General features: G+C 33.4%; 1 protein-coding gene across 2 annotated transcripts in view; it reads left to right on the top strand.

Annotated features, from left to right (window-relative positions):
* LOC129952926 (arfGAP with SH3 domain, ANK repeat and PH domain-containing protein) overlaps positions 1 to 18,702 on the top strand; it is a 61,322-nt gene that overhangs the window by 36,196 nt on the left and 6,424 nt on the right. For both annotated transcript variants that reach the window (XM_056065897.1, XM_056065898.1), the window contains exons 2-7: positions 9,401 to 9,473; positions 9,549 to 9,694; positions 9,785 to 10,039; positions 10,118 to 10,203; positions 10,289 to 10,719; positions 10,790 to 10,949. In XM_056065897.1, the coding sequence (XP_055921872.1) occupies positions 9,401 to 9,473; positions 9,549 to 9,694; positions 9,785 to 10,039; positions 10,118 to 10,203; positions 10,289 to 10,719; positions 10,790 to 10,949 (1,151 nt within the window). The remainder of the gene's footprint in view (positions 1 to 9,400; positions 9,474 to 9,548; positions 9,695 to 9,784; positions 10,040 to 10,117; positions 10,204 to 10,288; positions 10,720 to 10,789; positions 10,950 to 18,702) is intronic.

The following is an 18,702-nucleotide window of genomic DNA, read 5'->3' as shown; positions in this document are numbered from 1 at the left end:
CTAAAGCACACAAGCCGTAGTGCGAAAGAGTGGTTCCCGCGTAAGGATATACAGCTCTTAGATTGGCCAGCGCAATCTCCAGACCTGAATCCCATTGAGCATTTGTGAGGGATGTTAAACGTGGCGTTGGCAAGCACAACCCCAAAAATCAGGCAGAATTGTGGACTGTACAAAGTGTGTGGAGGGGAATACCCATAAAGCGGTGCAATAAACTGGTGACTTCAATATTATGAAAATGTGATGTTATGAAAGTGAAGGGTTATTGTACAAAATATTAATATGTTAAATAAATTATATTAATTATAAAATTTGATGAAATTATTGAATAAATGTTAATTTTTTGAATATTTATAAAACTGCTGCTATTATTTTGTGTGTCCAAAATTTGCAATTTTTTAAACAAAGGGCCGTTATTTTATTGATATAATGCATATTGATATGATTCATGGTGATAATGAAAGCGTAGAATAAGAGTTTCAGAAAAAGCTAAAGTTAGAGAGAAAAAAGCAATAACAAAGAAGATATGATAAAGAGAAATGAGAAAAAAGTAGTGCTGCTATTATTTTGTTGACAGCTGTAATTGTTTGATTATTTACTTATTGTTTCAAATTTGATAGCTTCGCTTGTCAGCACATAAAGTGTATACGATTGGTAAATTTTTCGATTTTATAAGATCTGTCAGTGAAAACATTGCTTACTACAATAAACTGTTAGAAAATATTTAAAATATATAAAATCTTTTATTCAATCCAGAACTTTTTTCAGTTTATTTTTAATGATAAAATAGTTTCCAAAAACAAAGTCATCAAACTGAAAGTGATTCATTTTCATTGCATTCCCACCTGTCAATTTTTTTCCAATTATCAAAAATTCTAACCATAAAATGGTTGATTCGAATCAGGAAATGTGTGTCCAATGAAGTTTTCAATACAAGCTATAACCAACCTGTCAAAAAAAAATGTCAATGATAATAATCAGTGAAAGTCCTAACACTGTCTCATTAATTGCCATAAAATGTATTTGTAAACTATTTGAAAGTCATGTACCTACACACCGAATTTATTGTCAGCGCTTCCATTTTTTAATTGTTTGACGTTTCTGGCAGTACACAAATTGACAGATATACTTTTTTGCTACCGAACAAATTGTCAATGCGAGCTAAATCATCTACCAATAAGCTTTAAGCATGACTGATTGTCAGTTAGTCTTCCAATGAACTAGTGAATTACTTGGAAGTTTTTAGAAGCTATCTTAAAATAATTTGTCAGATTACTTCTGACAACAAATTGTAAGAAATTGATCAGCAGAGATTGTGGCTTAACAAGAGTTTAAAATCTACCCCAATCATGTACATTTATCTTGATTTTATAATAATCATCTTTCCAATTATTGTGATCTATCATTTTAAGAAAATGTCTGGTTGAAATCTACCCGACATTTTTTTTCTGGAAAAAATCTGTCTTTGAAATCACTACAACAATTCGATTAATTAATGGAGACAGTTGCTCAATTCACGTCAGAATCATTTTTTTTTACAATTTTCAATTCTAATAAGAAGGAAACACAGACAAATATCAATTCAATTTCTCCAGAATAATTTCAATTTTAGCTATAACTGCCTCTTGAAACTTATTTCTGCATTATAAAATGGTGTTGAAAAACTTTTTAACGACACTGTTTAAGTTCACAACTTACTATATACCTTTGCACAAAACTTTGTCAATACAGTTTCAGCAGCAGTAACGACTCGCTTCAAGAGCAATAAAAGTTAATGCATATATACAATTGTATATACAATACGAAGCATGAAATAAATTTCACGAATTGCGAATCGCACAAATATTTGCTGAGTGCGCCCGGTCCGTGTATACGGGTCTGATCCAAGCCTCGGCCTCGTCCAGAGAGGGTGGTGGACAGAGATTAAAAACTGCATATCAATGAGGTTAAACAAAGTATATAGCCGGTGGGCACCGCCTCGGTTTCAATTCAGAATCTTGAATCTGGAAATGATTCAGAGATAGGTTATTTCTGTTTCATGTTTCGAATATACATATGTATCTCTATCTCTATAAATGTGTATTGTTTGTTTCTTGGTTTTCTCAGTTTTGTTGTGCTCTATAGAACCTCACTCTTTGTGTTATCAACACCAAATTGATATAAAAATAAAATAAAGGTTCTTACACTCCACGAACCGCGACTCAACTTAGCGTTCGCGGTCATTGTGTGCCGTTTGATGTGTAGAATTACAAGTTTTTGAGGGCATTTTGTGTTTGCACCACGACTACACTACGCTCGGTGTGTAGCTTGACTTGAATCTGTAGATCCGGCACCAAGTAAGTCTTACTCTGACTGTGTACAGGGATTGCGCCTGAGCCTGACTCGATAACTTGACAGAGACGTTGAACTGCATTTTCTTTGTTTGTAATTTAATTGGTTTGGATATCAGTTTGCAACTCAACAACAATGATACTTTGTGCAGAACACAGACACAGAGTCAGTAGTCGGATAGTAGTTAATGTCATGACTATGAGGTTTCCTCTTCACTGTTTGTGCGTCATCATCAATGATGCTCGAACAAAGTCAACAAAAGTAATTTTCTATCAAAGAACGTCCAAAGTAGGTACAATCTAAAAGCCTAAGACAAACACAGTACAGTGACGAGCAATTAATATGTCATTAGAATGTAACTTTAACACTGATGGAAAAAATCAGTTTTAGATTTAGTTACGCATTTCCGTTTGTTTATATGAACCGATGACATTTAAATTATGCATTCATGTTCTTTTTTGATAATGGATATCGCGTTGACAGTTCACAGCAGGGTTCAATGTTTTTCTTTAGTTTTGTAATTCTTATCATCACAGAGTTGAGAAATGTTTTTTTTTTTGGGATTAAGACGCCGAATTTGTTTCTACAACAATTGTAATTTGTATAGAAGTGTTAATACAATTGAATTGGCCTTTTTTTATCAGCTAGATACATATACGGAATTTCTTCCATATGATTTCGAGGTTTGGGTTTAATTCTGAATTCAACATGATCTTTAAATTTTAGAAATTCAACAAACATTTTCCAAGAATTGTAATTTTACAATTTGTGTTTTGCCAACAAAAATGACCAGTTTAGCCTAGATTATACAAAAGTTGGGTAACTTTTGAGGATATTTTGTTTACTATAGTTATTAAATCAAACTTCTACAGATTCGGGTGTGTATGATAGCTAATCTAATTAATATAGTGGTCACAATCGGACCAGTCACTTTTTTGAGTGCATTGTAAGATATTTAAAAATTTCAGAATTTGACTGCCAGGGACTGACGAGGTAACATAGTATTGATGCATGTTATACACAGTTTTGAAAGTATTTTTACATCACTGATTGTAGAAAATTGATAAGTTCTCTCAAATCAATGATAATATTTAATAGACACCCTTATTTGCTTTAATTGTTTTTTTTTTAAGAATTTAATTTGAAAGAAATACTACGAGTAAATACAGATATTAGGTTTTTCAATAAGGGCTTGACAACTTCTTTTTAAATAAAACGCAAACCATTTGAAATATTGCAAAAACTTTATTATAAGCTTTCAGTACAACCAAAATATTTATAAATGGAGCCCGACTTCATTCATATGGACTTCGATTGCTTCCTTAGTCTAAAGAAACAGCGGTTAGCAAGAGTTATTCTGCGTTTGATCTCACTACCTTGACTACCTCAAAGTTACGTCTGTCGATGGTGACGTTTTGACCAAGACGTCGTCGGTGTTGTATGTCCTTTCTTGGTGACAGCATGTACTTTGTTTTGCCCTCATTAACCGTTAAACCCATTTTTGCCGCCTCTGGCTCAATACTCACAAAAGCCCCATTGACATCACGCTGAGTTCTTCCGATTATGTCAATGTCATCAGCATATGTTAGTATTTGGACAGACTTTTGAAAGATAGTGCCTCTAGTGTTGACGTGTGAGCTCTGCACTATCCTTTCAAGCACGATGTTAAAAAAATCACATGACAGCGCATCACCTTGTCTAAAACCTTTTTTTTACATCGAAAGGTTCTGTTAAGTTTTTTCCAACCTTTATGGAGCAGCGTGAATTCTCCATGGTCATCCTGCACAAACGGACGAGTTTGGCAGGGATGCCAAAACTAGACATGGCTCTATACAGCTCGTCCCTGTAGATGCTGTCATATCCGGACTTAAAATCGGTGTTCTTGGGTTTTTTTCCAGGATCTGCCGTAATGTGAATATTTGATCAACTGTGGACTTTCCTGGTCTAAAACCACACTGATATCAGGTTGTTGACGATGGGCAGAGAAGATTTTATAGGCGATGTTAAGTAGACTGATTCGTCTATAGTTGGTGCAGTTTAGAGGATCTCCTTTTTTTCAGGATCGGGCAAACAATACTGAGGTTCCATTCATCGGGCATGCTTTCTTCCGACCATATCTTACAGACAAGTTGGTGCATACTTCTAACCAACTTATCTCCAGAACTCGGCATTCAAGCCATCCGCTCCAGCAGCTTTATTAGACTTTTGCTTAGATATGGCTATCTTTACTTCGTCTAAGTTGGGAGGACGCGATTTTGGGGTTAAGTCGTCTATGTTCAATGGATCATCCTGCCTGACAGCGGAATTCGGTTCGTAGTCGCCGTTATACAGTCTGCAAAAGTGGTCCTTCCATATCCTCAACATTGACTGCGGTTCCACTATGCTGTTTCCACTTTCGTCTTTGCAGCCTTCGGTTCTAGGTTTTTATACCTTTCACCTGCTCATAAAACTTTCGAACTTCATTCCTGCTTTTAAACCTCTCAACATCTTAAACCTCTCAACATCATGCCCTCTTTTTTTTCCTTCTGAGAAGTCGGTGTTCCTCTCGCCTCTTCTGTTCAAAGAGCTCATGAGGAGCTCTCATCCTTTTATGCAGAGCCGCTTTGCTTGCCTGTTGTTTGGCTGCATTTGCCTGCCGACATTCCACATCAAACCAGGGGTTCCTTGTTGGTGGCTGCTTGAAACCCAGCACATCATAGGTGGCTTCTCTGATTGCATCTTGGCAATGTTGCCACTGGTTTTCGATACATTGTGTTGGCGGCAGAGAACTTCGAGAGAGCTTACTTGTAACTCGGTCGGAAAAGGATTTGGCGATCTCTGGCGATTGTAGCCGTTCGACGTTGTACCTTCTCCCAACGTAGTCAACTTGTTAGTATAAATAAATAACTTAACGTAGCCCTTAAGAAAATAGTTTACAGGCTCGCACATACAACACTAACTTATTTCTTTAAATAACAGGCTAATGAAACTCACGCTTGTACTTATGTACCGAGCTGTTGAAACCACAAGGCCATAGATTGGTCCATGACATTTACTTTTTGAAGATAATTTTATTTAAATGTTGATCGCGGCTGCGTCTTAGGTGGTCCATTCGGAAAGTCCAATTTTGGGTAACTTTTTCGAGCATTTCGGCCGGAATAGCCCGAATTTCTTCGGAAATGTTGTCTTTCAAAGCTGGAATAGTTGCTGGCTTATTTGTGTAGACTTTCGACTTGACGTAGCCCCACAAAAAATAGTCTAAAGGCGTCAAATCGCATGATCTTGGTGGCCAACTTACCGGTCCATTCCTTGAGATGAATTGTTCTCCGAAGTTTTCCCTCAAAATGGCCATAGAATCGCGAGCTGTGTGGCATGTAGCGCCATCTTGTTGAAACCACATGTCAACCAAGTTCAGTTCTTCCATTTTTGGCAACAAAAAGTTTGTTAGCATTGAACGATAGCGATCGCCATTCACCGTAACGTTGCGTCCAACAGCATCTTTGAAAAAATACGGTCCAATGATTCCACCAGCGTACAAACCACACCAAACAGTGCATTTTTCGGGATGCATGGGCAGTTCTTGAACGGCTTCTGGTTGCTCTTCACTTCAAATGCGGCAATTTTGCTTATTTACGTAGCCAATCAACCAGAAATGAGCCTCATCGCTAAACAAAATTTGTCGATAAAAAAGCGGATTTTCTGCCAACTTTTCTAGGGCCCATTCACTGAAAATTCGACGTTGTGGCAGATCGTTCAGTTCTTGCACGAGCTGTATTTTATACGGTTTTACACCAAGATTTTGCGTAAAATCTTCCATGTTGTCGAATAACACAAACCCAATTGCTGCGAACGGCGACGAATCGACATTTCACGGTCTTCAGCAACACTCTCAGAAACAGACGCAATATTCTCTTCTGTGCGCACTGTACGCATTCGTGTTTGCATTAGCATTAATTGTTTGCTCACTTGGTCGATTATGTAGACCATAAATCGGACGTAAAGCGCGAAACACATTTCGAACCGAACACTGATTTTGGTAATAAAATTCAATGATTTGCAAGCGTTGCTCGTTAGTAAGTCTATTCATGATGAAATGTCAAAGCATACTGAACATCTTTCTCTTTGACACCATGTCTGAAATCTCGCGTGATCTGTCAAATACCAATGCATGAAAATCCTAACCTCAAAAAAATCACCCTTTATAAAAGTTCTTAATATATTCAATGTGAAAATTCAGTAGGTGCTCCTGACGTATACTTGTTTTTTTTTAACTTCCCATAGGAAGTTATTGTAGTTGTTCCGTTTGTCGAATTAAAAATGTTGACATTTCTAGACGGTTTAAGGTCCCTAGAGTCGAAATAAAAGATTGTAGAGAGATGTCTGTGCGTGCTCGATGGCTTTTAGAAATTATGCCGGACGTTTTTTAAAAAATGCTATACACAGGGCCGGCCCCAGACAATCTTGCGCCCTGTGCAAGATAAGTAGAATGCGCCCTTTTTTATATTTATAAACATAAGCTGATACACAAGCATTAGCTTTTTGCACATTACCCAGGAGGTAGACTTTCAGTGCGTTTTTTTTATTGAGGTATCCCAAGTAACCCTAAACCATAAACTAAAACCCAGCGATGAAATGGGCAGAGGGGAAACGCTTAAACTTGGAAACTTACCTTTCTGGCCTTACATTTTGCAAATTCAGAATGAGATCATCAAAGTCTAAAGAATTTAATAATTCCTTTTCAATGGACATTATAGATAAGCCTACCAATCTCTCATGCGTCATGGTTGTCCTAAGATATTTTTTAATAATTTTAAGTTTAGAAAAACAAGAAGCTACCGTAGCCGGGATTGTATTAAGGATTTGGAGAGCAATTACTTCAAGGTTTGAACTAAAAATTAAATTTAACACATCTAAACTTGAGCTTTGTGGTGTAACAAGCAAGGGGTTAACTCTTGAAACAATTCTTCTCCATCTAAATCTTTAAAACTACCTAATGTTATAACATTCTGAAAATTAAGGCATGAAGCACGTACGTTTTTATTATTTAAACATTCGCTTATATTACATAAAAATGAAAAATTGATGTTTTATGTATCAAGCTGTTCAAAACTTTCTGTAATAGATTGAATGGCTTCATTAAGAATTTTGAAAAAAAATATACTTTAAATCATCATCATCGCAATGATGAAGCTTCAAGAAACATATTTAGTATTTCCAGGGAACTAGCAATACGCTCGGTTAATTGAACAAACCTACCCATCAAATTTTTCATCTAAAACTTGTATGCCAATTGGCAGATTAACGGACGGACTTCACAAATATTTACTAGTTTTATTATACTTTCTAAAAAATCAAACCAAGTTATTTCCTAACAATTCTGCAATGTTTTTTGGCTCTTGGTTTCCTATTTCTATAAAGGGTCAAAAAGGGGTTTCAAAGTAAGACTTGGAATTTTGTTCTTATAAATTTCCCACCTTTCCACTAAATTTATGGAATGCGAGCAACATGGAACGAAAAATGATCTTGGTTCCAGGGTTCGAATTCGATTCTGAAGACCCGCTTCTTTTCCTATCATATTCGAACCATTATCATAACTTTGGCTTCGACAGTTACTTATTAAAATTCCACGTAATTCAAGCTTGTCTAAAATCAACGTTTTTGACGTTTTTTCGTCGTCCATAGCTTAAGAACCAGTAGAGATATCGACTTCAAATAAATGTTGTTATACAGACAATAATGCAGAAAGGTCTTTTAAAAAAATTGCGTGAGTGTTTTTTTTGTCATAGCAATTTAAAAAAAAGTTGAAAATTTTGTTTAACCCTAAATATCTCTCGAACCAATAACGCTAGAGACTTGAATTTAATTTGATATTGTATATTGTAACGTGATACCAAACAAATATATTTTTGGAAAAAATTCCATTTACCGTTTTTTTTGTTATAAATCAAATCAACTGAACAAAAATATTCCGACCTCGAAAATTTTACGAACAAAAAATGATTTTATCTCCAAACCAATTTTGTGCAACGAAGAATAACGTTTTTTACATCAGGTTAAATGTTTAGAAAAATAAAATCAAATCAATAGTTTCTTTTATAAAAATAAAAAACCTAAAATAAAATTATAAAAAGTTGGTAAAAATTGATTTTCGACTAAATATCTTTTCAAAACTCTGAGATATTGGCTTTAAACTGATTTTATCTTTAAAAAAATATTGTTCTCAACATTCAGTAAAATTTTGAGAAAAATCGAATTAACTGTTTTCTTACAAAAAATAAACACCTAAAAAATATAATAAAAGTTGGTAAAAGTTGATTTTCGACTCAAATATCTTTCCAAAGCTTTGAGATATTGGCTTTAAACAAATTTTATCTTTTATAAAATATTAGTGTCAATATTCAGTAAAATTTTGAGAAAAATTGAATTAACAGTTTTCTTACAATTTTTTTTATAAAAATCCGACAGTCCGTTTTTTCATAAAAAAATAAATTCTACAAAAAATAGTACCCAAATTTGGTAAAAATTGATGTTGGGTTCTCGATATCTCGTGAACAAAAGAAATATATTAACTTCAAATTAATTTCATTCATCCAATTTGTATTTGCTTATGTAAGAAATAAAAACTTTTAAGATATGCTACTAAAATTGGTAAAAACTGCTTTTCGAATAAAAATCTCCCAAAATAGATTATGAAATCAAACTCTTTCATTATACGAAAAATATTGTTGGTAATTTTTAATTTTTGTAATTCAAATGACGATTCTTTAAAAGAACTCAATAACCTACAGACCTTTTACGGAAGACAAATTGACGGACGGGATGAGAAGTTATAAGTGTGGGTTGCATCACAGGCTCTTCTTTTTTTTGTAAATAAACTTAAGAAGAAATGTTAAAATTATGAAAAAATAGTAAAAATTCAACAGTTAGTAAGAAGGTTGCTAGTTTAATAAATAAATCCAATCCATTCTAATAAGCGTTGATTACCTACCTTTTAGTAATAAGTTTGACTTTTCTTCTTCTTGTCAAAACCATGTTCATATTTTAATTGACAAATTATGTTCTATATTTATCATTTGTCTTTATTTATTTTCAGCGCCTGGAAATCGATAGGGAAGGATTAACCAAACTAAAAAAGGCAGTTAAAGCCATTCACAACTCTGGCAATAGTAAGTTACAAATTATACCCACACATATTTTTTTAGAGTATTATAAATTAACGATCATTAATTTTTCATTCAAAGCTCACGTTGATAATGAAATGTTCCTGGTGCGTGCCCTCGAACGGCTCGGTGGCAAAGTAATTGACCAAGAAGAACCCGACATTGGAGCTGCATTCTTAAAGTTTTCAGTCGTCACGAAAGAGTTGAGTGCCCTCATGAAGACCTTGGTAAATAATCCTTTTGCTTTTTTTGCAGTCCTGCTCTCTGTGCGCACTCAATCAAAACAAATAACAAAATTTCCAATTTCGAATTTTCAGATGCAAAACATAAACAACATTATCATGTTTCCAGTTGACTCGATGCTAAAGTCAGAGTTGCGTGGCGTGAGGGGAGAAATGAAACGGCCTTTTGACAAAGCTGCAAAAGACTACGAAGCGAAGTTTATAAAGATTGAAAAAGAGAAGAAGGCCCAAGCCAAAGAGGCTGGCATGCTGCGAACCGAAATCGATGCCGCTGCCGTAGCCGAAGAAATGGAGAAGGAACGAAGAATATATCAGCTTCAAACGTGCGAGGTAAATGATACTCTCCATTGAATTGTTGACAAACAAAAGAAAACCAAACAAAAAAAAAACATCTTTCAATCCCTATAGTATCTGCTTAAGTATAAGGAAATCAAAACAAAGACTGGTATCGAGCTGCTGCAGCACTTCATCGAATACTATCATGCATTGAATAAGTAAGTCTGACCGTCCGTCGTTGTAGTTTATACAGAATCCAAGTTAATACCTGTTTGTTCGTTTTTTGTTCGTATTCTCTTACAGCTACTTCAAGGACGGACTACAGACCATAGATCACTTTGGCACCTACATTGCCGATTTAAGTGCCAAGCTCCAAAGTATTAAACAAAAACAGGACGATGATCGGCGCAGCTTGTTGGATCTGCGAACATTGCTCCGTAGCACGCCCGACTTTGAACGAGTTGAGAATGTAACAACGGATAAGGGAACTGGTTATTCATTGCACCAGTTGCAGGGGGATAAACATCATGGCATTACCCGATCTGGGCATCTGCTAAAAAAGAGTGAAGGCAAAGTGCGTCGAGTGTGGCAAAAGCGACGATGCCGAGTCACAGCCGACGGCTTTTTGGATATATGCCATGCCGATGAAACTAAAGCACCCACTCGAGTGAATTTGTTGACATGCCAAATAAAGCCTGTACCGGATGATAAACGCGGTTTTGACCTAATAAGCTGTGAGTGACGACTAATTGTTGTTTCAAATAAAATAAAACTAAAAGAGATTTTCTTGTTTTGTTTACGTAGATAATCGTCCATATCATTTCCAAGCTGAGGACGAAAGCGATCAAAAGGCTTGGATGGCTGTGTTAGTAAATTGTAAAGAAAAGGCATTAACAAAAGCATTCCAACATGCGAACCCACAAATGAGTCCTAGTTTAGTTGAGCTGCAAAAGACTGTTATAAGGTAAGTGGTTTTCATTAATCATATTTTTGAATCGTGTATTTGTTCAATTAAATTTAAAAGGTCAAACCGTACATTCATCATTGTGAATTGAAATAAATTACAATTTGTATAATTTTGAAGTAAAGCTAAACATAGAAATTGATTTTTGCTACCGTTGATTTTGATCAAATTCTTATCCATTTTATTTATGCCAATGTATGGTCTCTACCTTATTATTAGACCTCATTAGACGTTATTTCTTTCCAAGGAAGAGAAAAAGTACATGTGCAAGTATTGAAACCTCTCTCTTACAGTGATATGAAAATAAAAACGAGATATTCCTTCTTCTCTTGGAGCCTTTTAAGCCAATGAAATAGTCCCACAATTTTTAATATCAGATTTATCGTTTTAAAATCATAATTTTCATGGAACATCTCTATTTAGGCAGTGGCTAAGTATTTTCTAATAGTTATTTTTAGTTTTTTTTAATTAAATAAAATGTTGACATGATAAGTATAAGTATAATAGTAAGACCCCACTCCTTATCACCAAACACCCTAAAGTTAGACAAGCTTCATAAATGAATTGATAGAATCTAGAAGAAAATTCATGATAATTTATAGATCGTTACACCCTTTACCGCATATCCAAAGTTCCCAAAATCCGCGATTGGTTTGTTGTACATTAGAATGGTCAGTTTCGTAAGCCACTAGACCTTTGTTCTTGAAACGAGCCATTGTCCTACCAAATTTAAGAAAGACAGTTTCTTTAATATTATATCTTAATATAGAATCATAACAAAAAAAATACCCTCAAAAGTCTATTTTTTAAGTAAACGGGTAAAACACTGTCGAAATTTACAGCAAAATATCTAAAATCAAAGAGTGATTTTATTGCAGTCCAAAGTTGAAACTATTAGTTATACCATCTCGTCGCCCCCCTCAGCTAATAATCTTATGATTTAACTACTTTAAGGATCTTATAGGGCTTTTCAAAAAGCGGTTTAATTTTATATTTAAAATAAAATGAGTGTTTTTTAAGAGAAATAAATAGATATAAAATAAATGTGTATGTATTTCATAAACAATGGAAAACGATATCAGCCAAGTAATCGCAGTACAATATTCTTTTCATGCAATATTCCAAACCAATACACATACTAACGGTTGTAAGTCCTCAATACCTTCAGAAATTCCATCTTTATATTCTTGAATCGATTGTTTAGCATTAGCATAGACCTTATAGTTCACGTGACCCCAAACAAAATACTGTCAAAGTTTTGAATCCGAACATCTTGGAGGAAATTTCTCTTGCACAATTTCGTTTAAATCATTTAAACAGTTCTTTAAAAGTGACAGCTAGCCAAATAGTAGACTAATCAAAATGAAGCCTCCTATTGGCCGCATTCATGAATGCCAAATTGCACTGCAAATATATTGTCATATTAATGATAAATGAAAATATATGTGAAAATAAAATAAGAAACATTTCGGGTTTTGAGAACTTTAAATATTTAATTTAGTTTTTGAATTAAATAAAATTAAAAATATAAGATATAATATGAGTGATGAAAGTACACTGCCAATCACTAGTATGAGGCCACATATTTTTCAACCGATTTTCGTTCTTTATACATACCTGCTGGAAATTTCGTTCCAATAAAAATTTACTACATTTGAGTAGGTAGATATTTTCTTTAAAAAAAGTAATAAAATTAAGGGGTTAAATAGAAAAAACAGTTGGAATTTCCCTACATTAATTAAAGAGCTACTTAAAAACAGTATGAAAAAGTGCGTCACTTAAATGAGGCCACATGAAAAATCTTAAAAAATATCAAAAAAATGAAAGAAATGTTTACAGTTTTTGGTTTTCAAACATTTATTTATTAAGTTTTTCTCAATTAATAATGAGTATGCCCCCCATTTTTCGATATATCCTCTATTAGACGGTTTGGAATGGAATCATAAAGTTTTTTTAAATAGTCAAGTAAAATCTCGTCCCAGGCATCACGGATAGCTTCAATTAAGGAGTCCTTGTCTTCAAATTGTCTACCGCCTTCATAAACTTTTCGAGAAAGCCTTGCCCATACGTTTTCGATTATGTTCAAATCCGGTGAATAGGGTGGCCATGGCAAAAGCTCTACGTTTTCTGATAAAATCCAGCTTTTCACAACCCGGGAAGTTTGGATGGGGCATTGTTTTGTTGCAAAATCCAAGGCAAAGGTCCAAAAATATTTTTCATCTTCGGAAATGAGCGTTCTAACAAGTATTTGTAGCTGTTTCCGTTCATTGTTAGAGAAAGAAACTCCAATTCGATTTTGCCATAGTAGGTGATAGCTCCCCACACCATAACACCTGATGTACGGCTGTGATGTCTTCCCAAAATTAGTTCCTCTTTTCTTAAATCATGGAAATAGGTTAGGTTAGGTTTAGAACAGGTTTCTTTTTGAGTTTTCTTCTCTGGATAGTACCATCTTTTCTTATTATCCTTCGGACTGTCGAAATACTGGCTGATACTCCGCTTTTGGACCTTATTTTAGTAGCTGATTGAGTAGAATTTGAAGCAATACGTAAAATTAACCGCTTTTCTCGGGATGTTGTTGCTTGGGCTGTGCGTCCTTTTTGGTTTTTTCCATAGTTTTGAGGATCAGCAAGATAGTTGTTTACAACTGTCTTACTTTTGTTCAGATTCCTTGCTATTTCTCGGCTTGAGAGTCCCATTTCCTTGAAAGCATCGATTTGTCCTCTTTCTGCTACTGTCAACGTCTTTCCGGAACCCATTTGTAGTTGAAATTTAATAAAAATAGTTATTTGTAAAACGTTCTTAAATATTGTAACCCAAATTTTGAAAAAAAAATTGCTGATCTGAACTTCTACAACGAAATATTCGCAATGGCCTCATCCTAGTGACTCACTTTTTTATATCCTTTTTAGGTAGCTCATTCATTAATGTAGGGAAATTCCAACGGTCTTTTCTAATTAACCCTATAATTGTATCACTTTGTTTTAAGAAAATATATACCTACTTTCATGTAGTAAAATTTTCCGGGCTAAACAAATTCCAACAGGTATCGGACCGAAAATCGGTTGAAAAATATGTGGCCTCATCCTAGTGATAGGCAGTGTATATTCGTATTTGTATTTAAATACTAAACAACTTATTTCATTTTGAATTCTTGAGTCTTTACGAAGCATCTGATTGTACAACGTCAAAATCAGTGTGCACTTACTTTGTAGCTGAGAATTTTACATTACGTCGGAGGTTAAGTTTTAACTCATTTTATATTTGCATTAAGCCAATTAGAATGCTTTAACTACGTAGCCCCATTGGCTGCGTTCGATCGCTACAAAAAAAAAAACATCTTTCAGCTCTTTATAAAAAGCAGATAAAAACTAATAATTTGAGATCCAAAATAATTACAAAGTAAACTTTTCAATTAAAAATTTTAATAATTTACCGAATTTTTACCAAAAACAAACAAATTTGAAATCTATTTTCAGACTCCTCCAAATTCAACCATTAAGTTGAAATAGCTGTTCTGTCAAATACCTATACACATTTCAAAAATTTGGAATCCTTTTAGCCCAGCTTTTTTAGATCATCTATTCTCTAGCAAAAACATTAACGTATCCGAATACCCTATCTGTCTAAAATTTGAAGAAATATTAAACATTACCTAGCCCTTTCTGTGCAAAAGTTAACTAGGCCCCACGGATCTCTTGCATTGTGCGAAGCCAGGCAGTTAATTAAACAATTGCATACTCCATACATAATGGTATACATTGACCTTATAAATAAATAAATCTTCATCAATTCTTAACACACTTGTTTGTTTATTGTTAATTTAACAGCAACCGCTCTTATTGACAAATTGTTTCCATACAAAGACAAAACAAAACAAAACAAATTTAATCAGTCTTTTGAATATAATACAATGTTTATTTTATTTCCCCGCAAACCCTTTTTAAAGTAACACCAAAACAACCATTTACGATTTATAAGTAGAAACAACAATAGTCCCAATTTCTGGAAGAATTGAATTCCATGACTGAGTGGTCCATGATAGCGGTACAGCTGTCCATATCCATGACATTGTTTCCGGTGGTGAAGAGCACAATGTTGAGAACAGCAACGATTACAAGTGCAGCACAAACTTTGGCAACGTTTGTGATAAAATAATTTTTTAAATCGCTCTCGTTGACTTTCTGCGCAACAAAATTTACAGCTCCAATAATCGACGGCGGCGGCGCCAGTGCGCCAGTTGTTGTTAATTAAGAAAAACATTTGTATTTATCAGGGTAAAGCTTTGCCTTGGCAAATTTAATCAAACGACTGAACTAACTTGAGTCATATTTCTCTGTTTTTAAAACAAAATTGTATCTCGAATATGATTGAGTGGTTTTTTTGGTGAGTCTTTTGAATGAGTTATTTCTTCTTCTTCTTTTTTTTAAATTTTATCGATGAATCTAATTTATCATAGCTTTGGATCATTAAAAATTCTGAATGTCATTTAAGATGTTAGGCTTTGATTTATATGGTTTGTGATAATTTAAAAATAAATAATCTTGATCAAATTAACGGTTTCAAAAAATTTAGTATCGCTTGATAAAAATTGCATCATCCTTAGGATCTAAGTGAAAACAAAAAGGAGATTATTTAACGTTAGCTGCACATGATTCAAGTTGAAGAAACTACTATCAAAAGAGTATTGTTGTGAAAGAAGATTAAAGGAAAAAGTTTGAATAACGATTTGTATAGAAAGAAGAGAAAGTGATAAGCGAAATCTTCTTCACTGAATTCAAATTTATGGTAAGAGAAAGAAAAAAAAAAACATTTTAATTTAGGAAGAGTACCACAACTCTGGCTCAAAAATATAGTACCGATTTTGGGGGTTTATCTCCCCTCAGGCCAATTTCATAAAAAATTACTCAAAATCTAAAAAAAACATATTTAAAAACAACGGCAACACTTACAGTTTATACCTTTTTCAAAAGCCAAAACTCTACTGTTTATAACAAATGTTAAATAAAGCTGCTTCAGTCAATAGTTCTTGAAAAAAAAACAATTAAGTATTATTTTTCTCATGATTATAGATATCGATACAAAAGGTTTTTTTTAGATTTGTAGGTCAATTTGTATAACATTGTGCTTATACTGAGCCCCTCTACTAAAAACCATTATTTTTTCTTGGCCGCAAAGTTATCGTACCCATGTTTTTAATTTTTTTAAATCAGAAAACTATCAGCTTGGTTCTCTAAATCGAGTGAAATGAAACCGATTTCATAACTTCAAATACTTTTCGAAATCACTTATGTTTCTTATGTTCTGTGCTTTTTAAATAAATAAATATTAAATATAAGTGTTTTTTATTTGCATTGTGTTAATGCACATAAGTTGCAGTTTTTGGTTTTTTTGCGATAAGCAGTTTCCAAATATCGGTTGGTAAGGACTCTGGTATCGAAGGTATAGTTTCTGAATGTGTAATGAAAGTTTTTGAAAGAAAATTGTTTTTGGTGTAGAGAAAATATTTGGTATGTTGCTTCGTCACTTCCCTCAAATAAAAAGTAGAAACTACAACTTCTCAAGTTTGAACCAAGGACGTTCTATGAAAAACTTAAAATTTACTTCCTTATAGCAAAACTATTACTGTTTTTAAACAATTTCCTCTTGTCGAGCTCAAATCAGAACAACTTAACCTATTCAAATTTAATCCCTTGAAAATGCCAAATATTTAAATGTAGGACGGAAATTCATTTCGTTTTGAGTTCGAAAAAAAAAAACTTAAATCGAAATTTTGAATCGATTTCAATTTCCTTTCGATTGAATGTGAAAAGTAGAACCTAGCTAAATAACTGATTTTAAATATCTTTTTGTGCGCAATTTTCAATAAAAATTGATGAAACCATTAAGAAGAAAATACTTAAATAAGAAAACAGTTCCTCATGTTCAGTAAAAAAAAACTCTTTTTTATTTTTTCAAAATTCTCTAAGCTCTGAGTTCTTCTATTATTAAATTAAAAAAAAAAATTAAAACCCCCGAATTCTCTTTAAAAACGCAATGTTTTTAAATACTATAGAAAAACGAATTCTATAAATCTGTTGTTTTTTTTTTTATAAAAAAGTAGGAAATAGTTTATATTCTGCGTAAAAAATAATTTAAATGCATTACAATATTCGAAAACCTGATTAAAATAGCTGAAAATCGAGATTTGGAAACAATCTAAAGTGCGTCTACTAATATGGTCAAGGACTGTATAGTGTATATACCTTCATTATTATATTATATTCAATGCCAATAACTCAAAACACAAGAAAAGGCCTTAGTAGGTTTAAATAAACCCACGACGATAAAATAGAACAAACAACATATTTTCAAACAATGAAATCTTCAAAGTAGTTTTTTTTTAAATTTAAATTCTTCGAGGGAATAAACCAAAAATCGTTGGGTTCTTAAGATTAGACAAAATAAATTGAATATCTTTGTTGTGTACCCAACCAAAAACTGCGTAGTGCTGTCCCCATTGATATTCTTTAGTTTTTAAAGAACAGGTTTCTTTGCGCCTCAAGCTGCAAGAACAACCCTTTATTTACATTTAATATGGTAATATTAATTTCTCTATATTTGAAAATATTTTGGAATTCATGAAATCAGTGAGTCTATTATTTTACATGAAGCTAAGCAGAATGATGCAATTTTCCTTAAGAAATTACGTACTATGGTTTTCTACTCAGAAACCGCATTCGAGTACTTTCTGATATCACTTGTCTACAAAAACAAATCACTCAAATAAGCGAGCCCTCTCTGCTAAAAATAGATAATCAAATTTGATAAACACAACACAGTTTGATAAATGACGCATCTAATCGTAGAAGTGTGTCTTCAAATTCGTTTAAATAGCAGAAGTTCTATGGAAATTTATTCAGTAAAGCAAAAGCTTAAAAGAAGTGAACATCATCTTAAAAAAAAGAAAATAAGCATACATTTTAACATAAAAGAATGGCACCTAAAGAAACTACAAGCAGTGAACCTAGTGCATCAAGTACAAATTCTGGATTCGAAAATAATAGATTCCATCGACATCCTGGATTCTTTTTTCATCATGGCCGACAAGAAAATAACATCCAAAATAGAACTAATGATCTAGATCATTCCGATGGACAAAAACATAGATGGCATTGTCATCGGGATCATGGATTTCCTCCTCATCGTCATTCCAATCATCATGAAAATCAATTTGGTGGTCACGTTAGTCACAATGGACATTGGCATACTCATTTGAGAACTCATCCACAACATTATGGACCATCTCAGCAACATAACTTTGAACATTATCGTCATCGTCATGGACCTCCTTGTTTTCTGAAAGCCTCAAAAAAGATACCCTATGATGAAAGATTTGAACCACCAAGTGGCTTTCAAATACATACAAATTGGGGGTGAAAAAAATAACAATTTTTGTATTTAAATATTTACTGCTTGAGTTATAAATAAATGTAAACATAAAAATTAAGTGTTTTGTTAATGATTTTAATAAGACTGCAAGATATCCATTCCATTACCATTGTTCAAAAACAATAACCTAGCTGCCAGCCAAAATACTTTATGACTTAGAAATTAAATTAACTGCGTGTATGGTTAGGTAGCTTCGTAAGGATTAAATACATAGGACATTTTGCTCTTCTATGTGTCCTTCGGAATCACTTCAATATCGTGTTCATTACAATGCGTAAAACAATGAAATATGTAGAAACATCTTCATATGCTAAAATTTATA

This window comes from Eupeodes corollae, chromosome 3, assembly GCF_945859685.1.
Source record: "Eupeodes corollae chromosome 3, idEupCoro1.1, whole genome shotgun sequence".
NCBI classification, from domain to species: Eukaryota; Metazoa; Arthropoda; class Insecta; order Diptera; family Syrphidae; genus Eupeodes; species Eupeodes corollae.
This window is presented reverse-complemented; position numbering and strand designations above follow the sequence as displayed.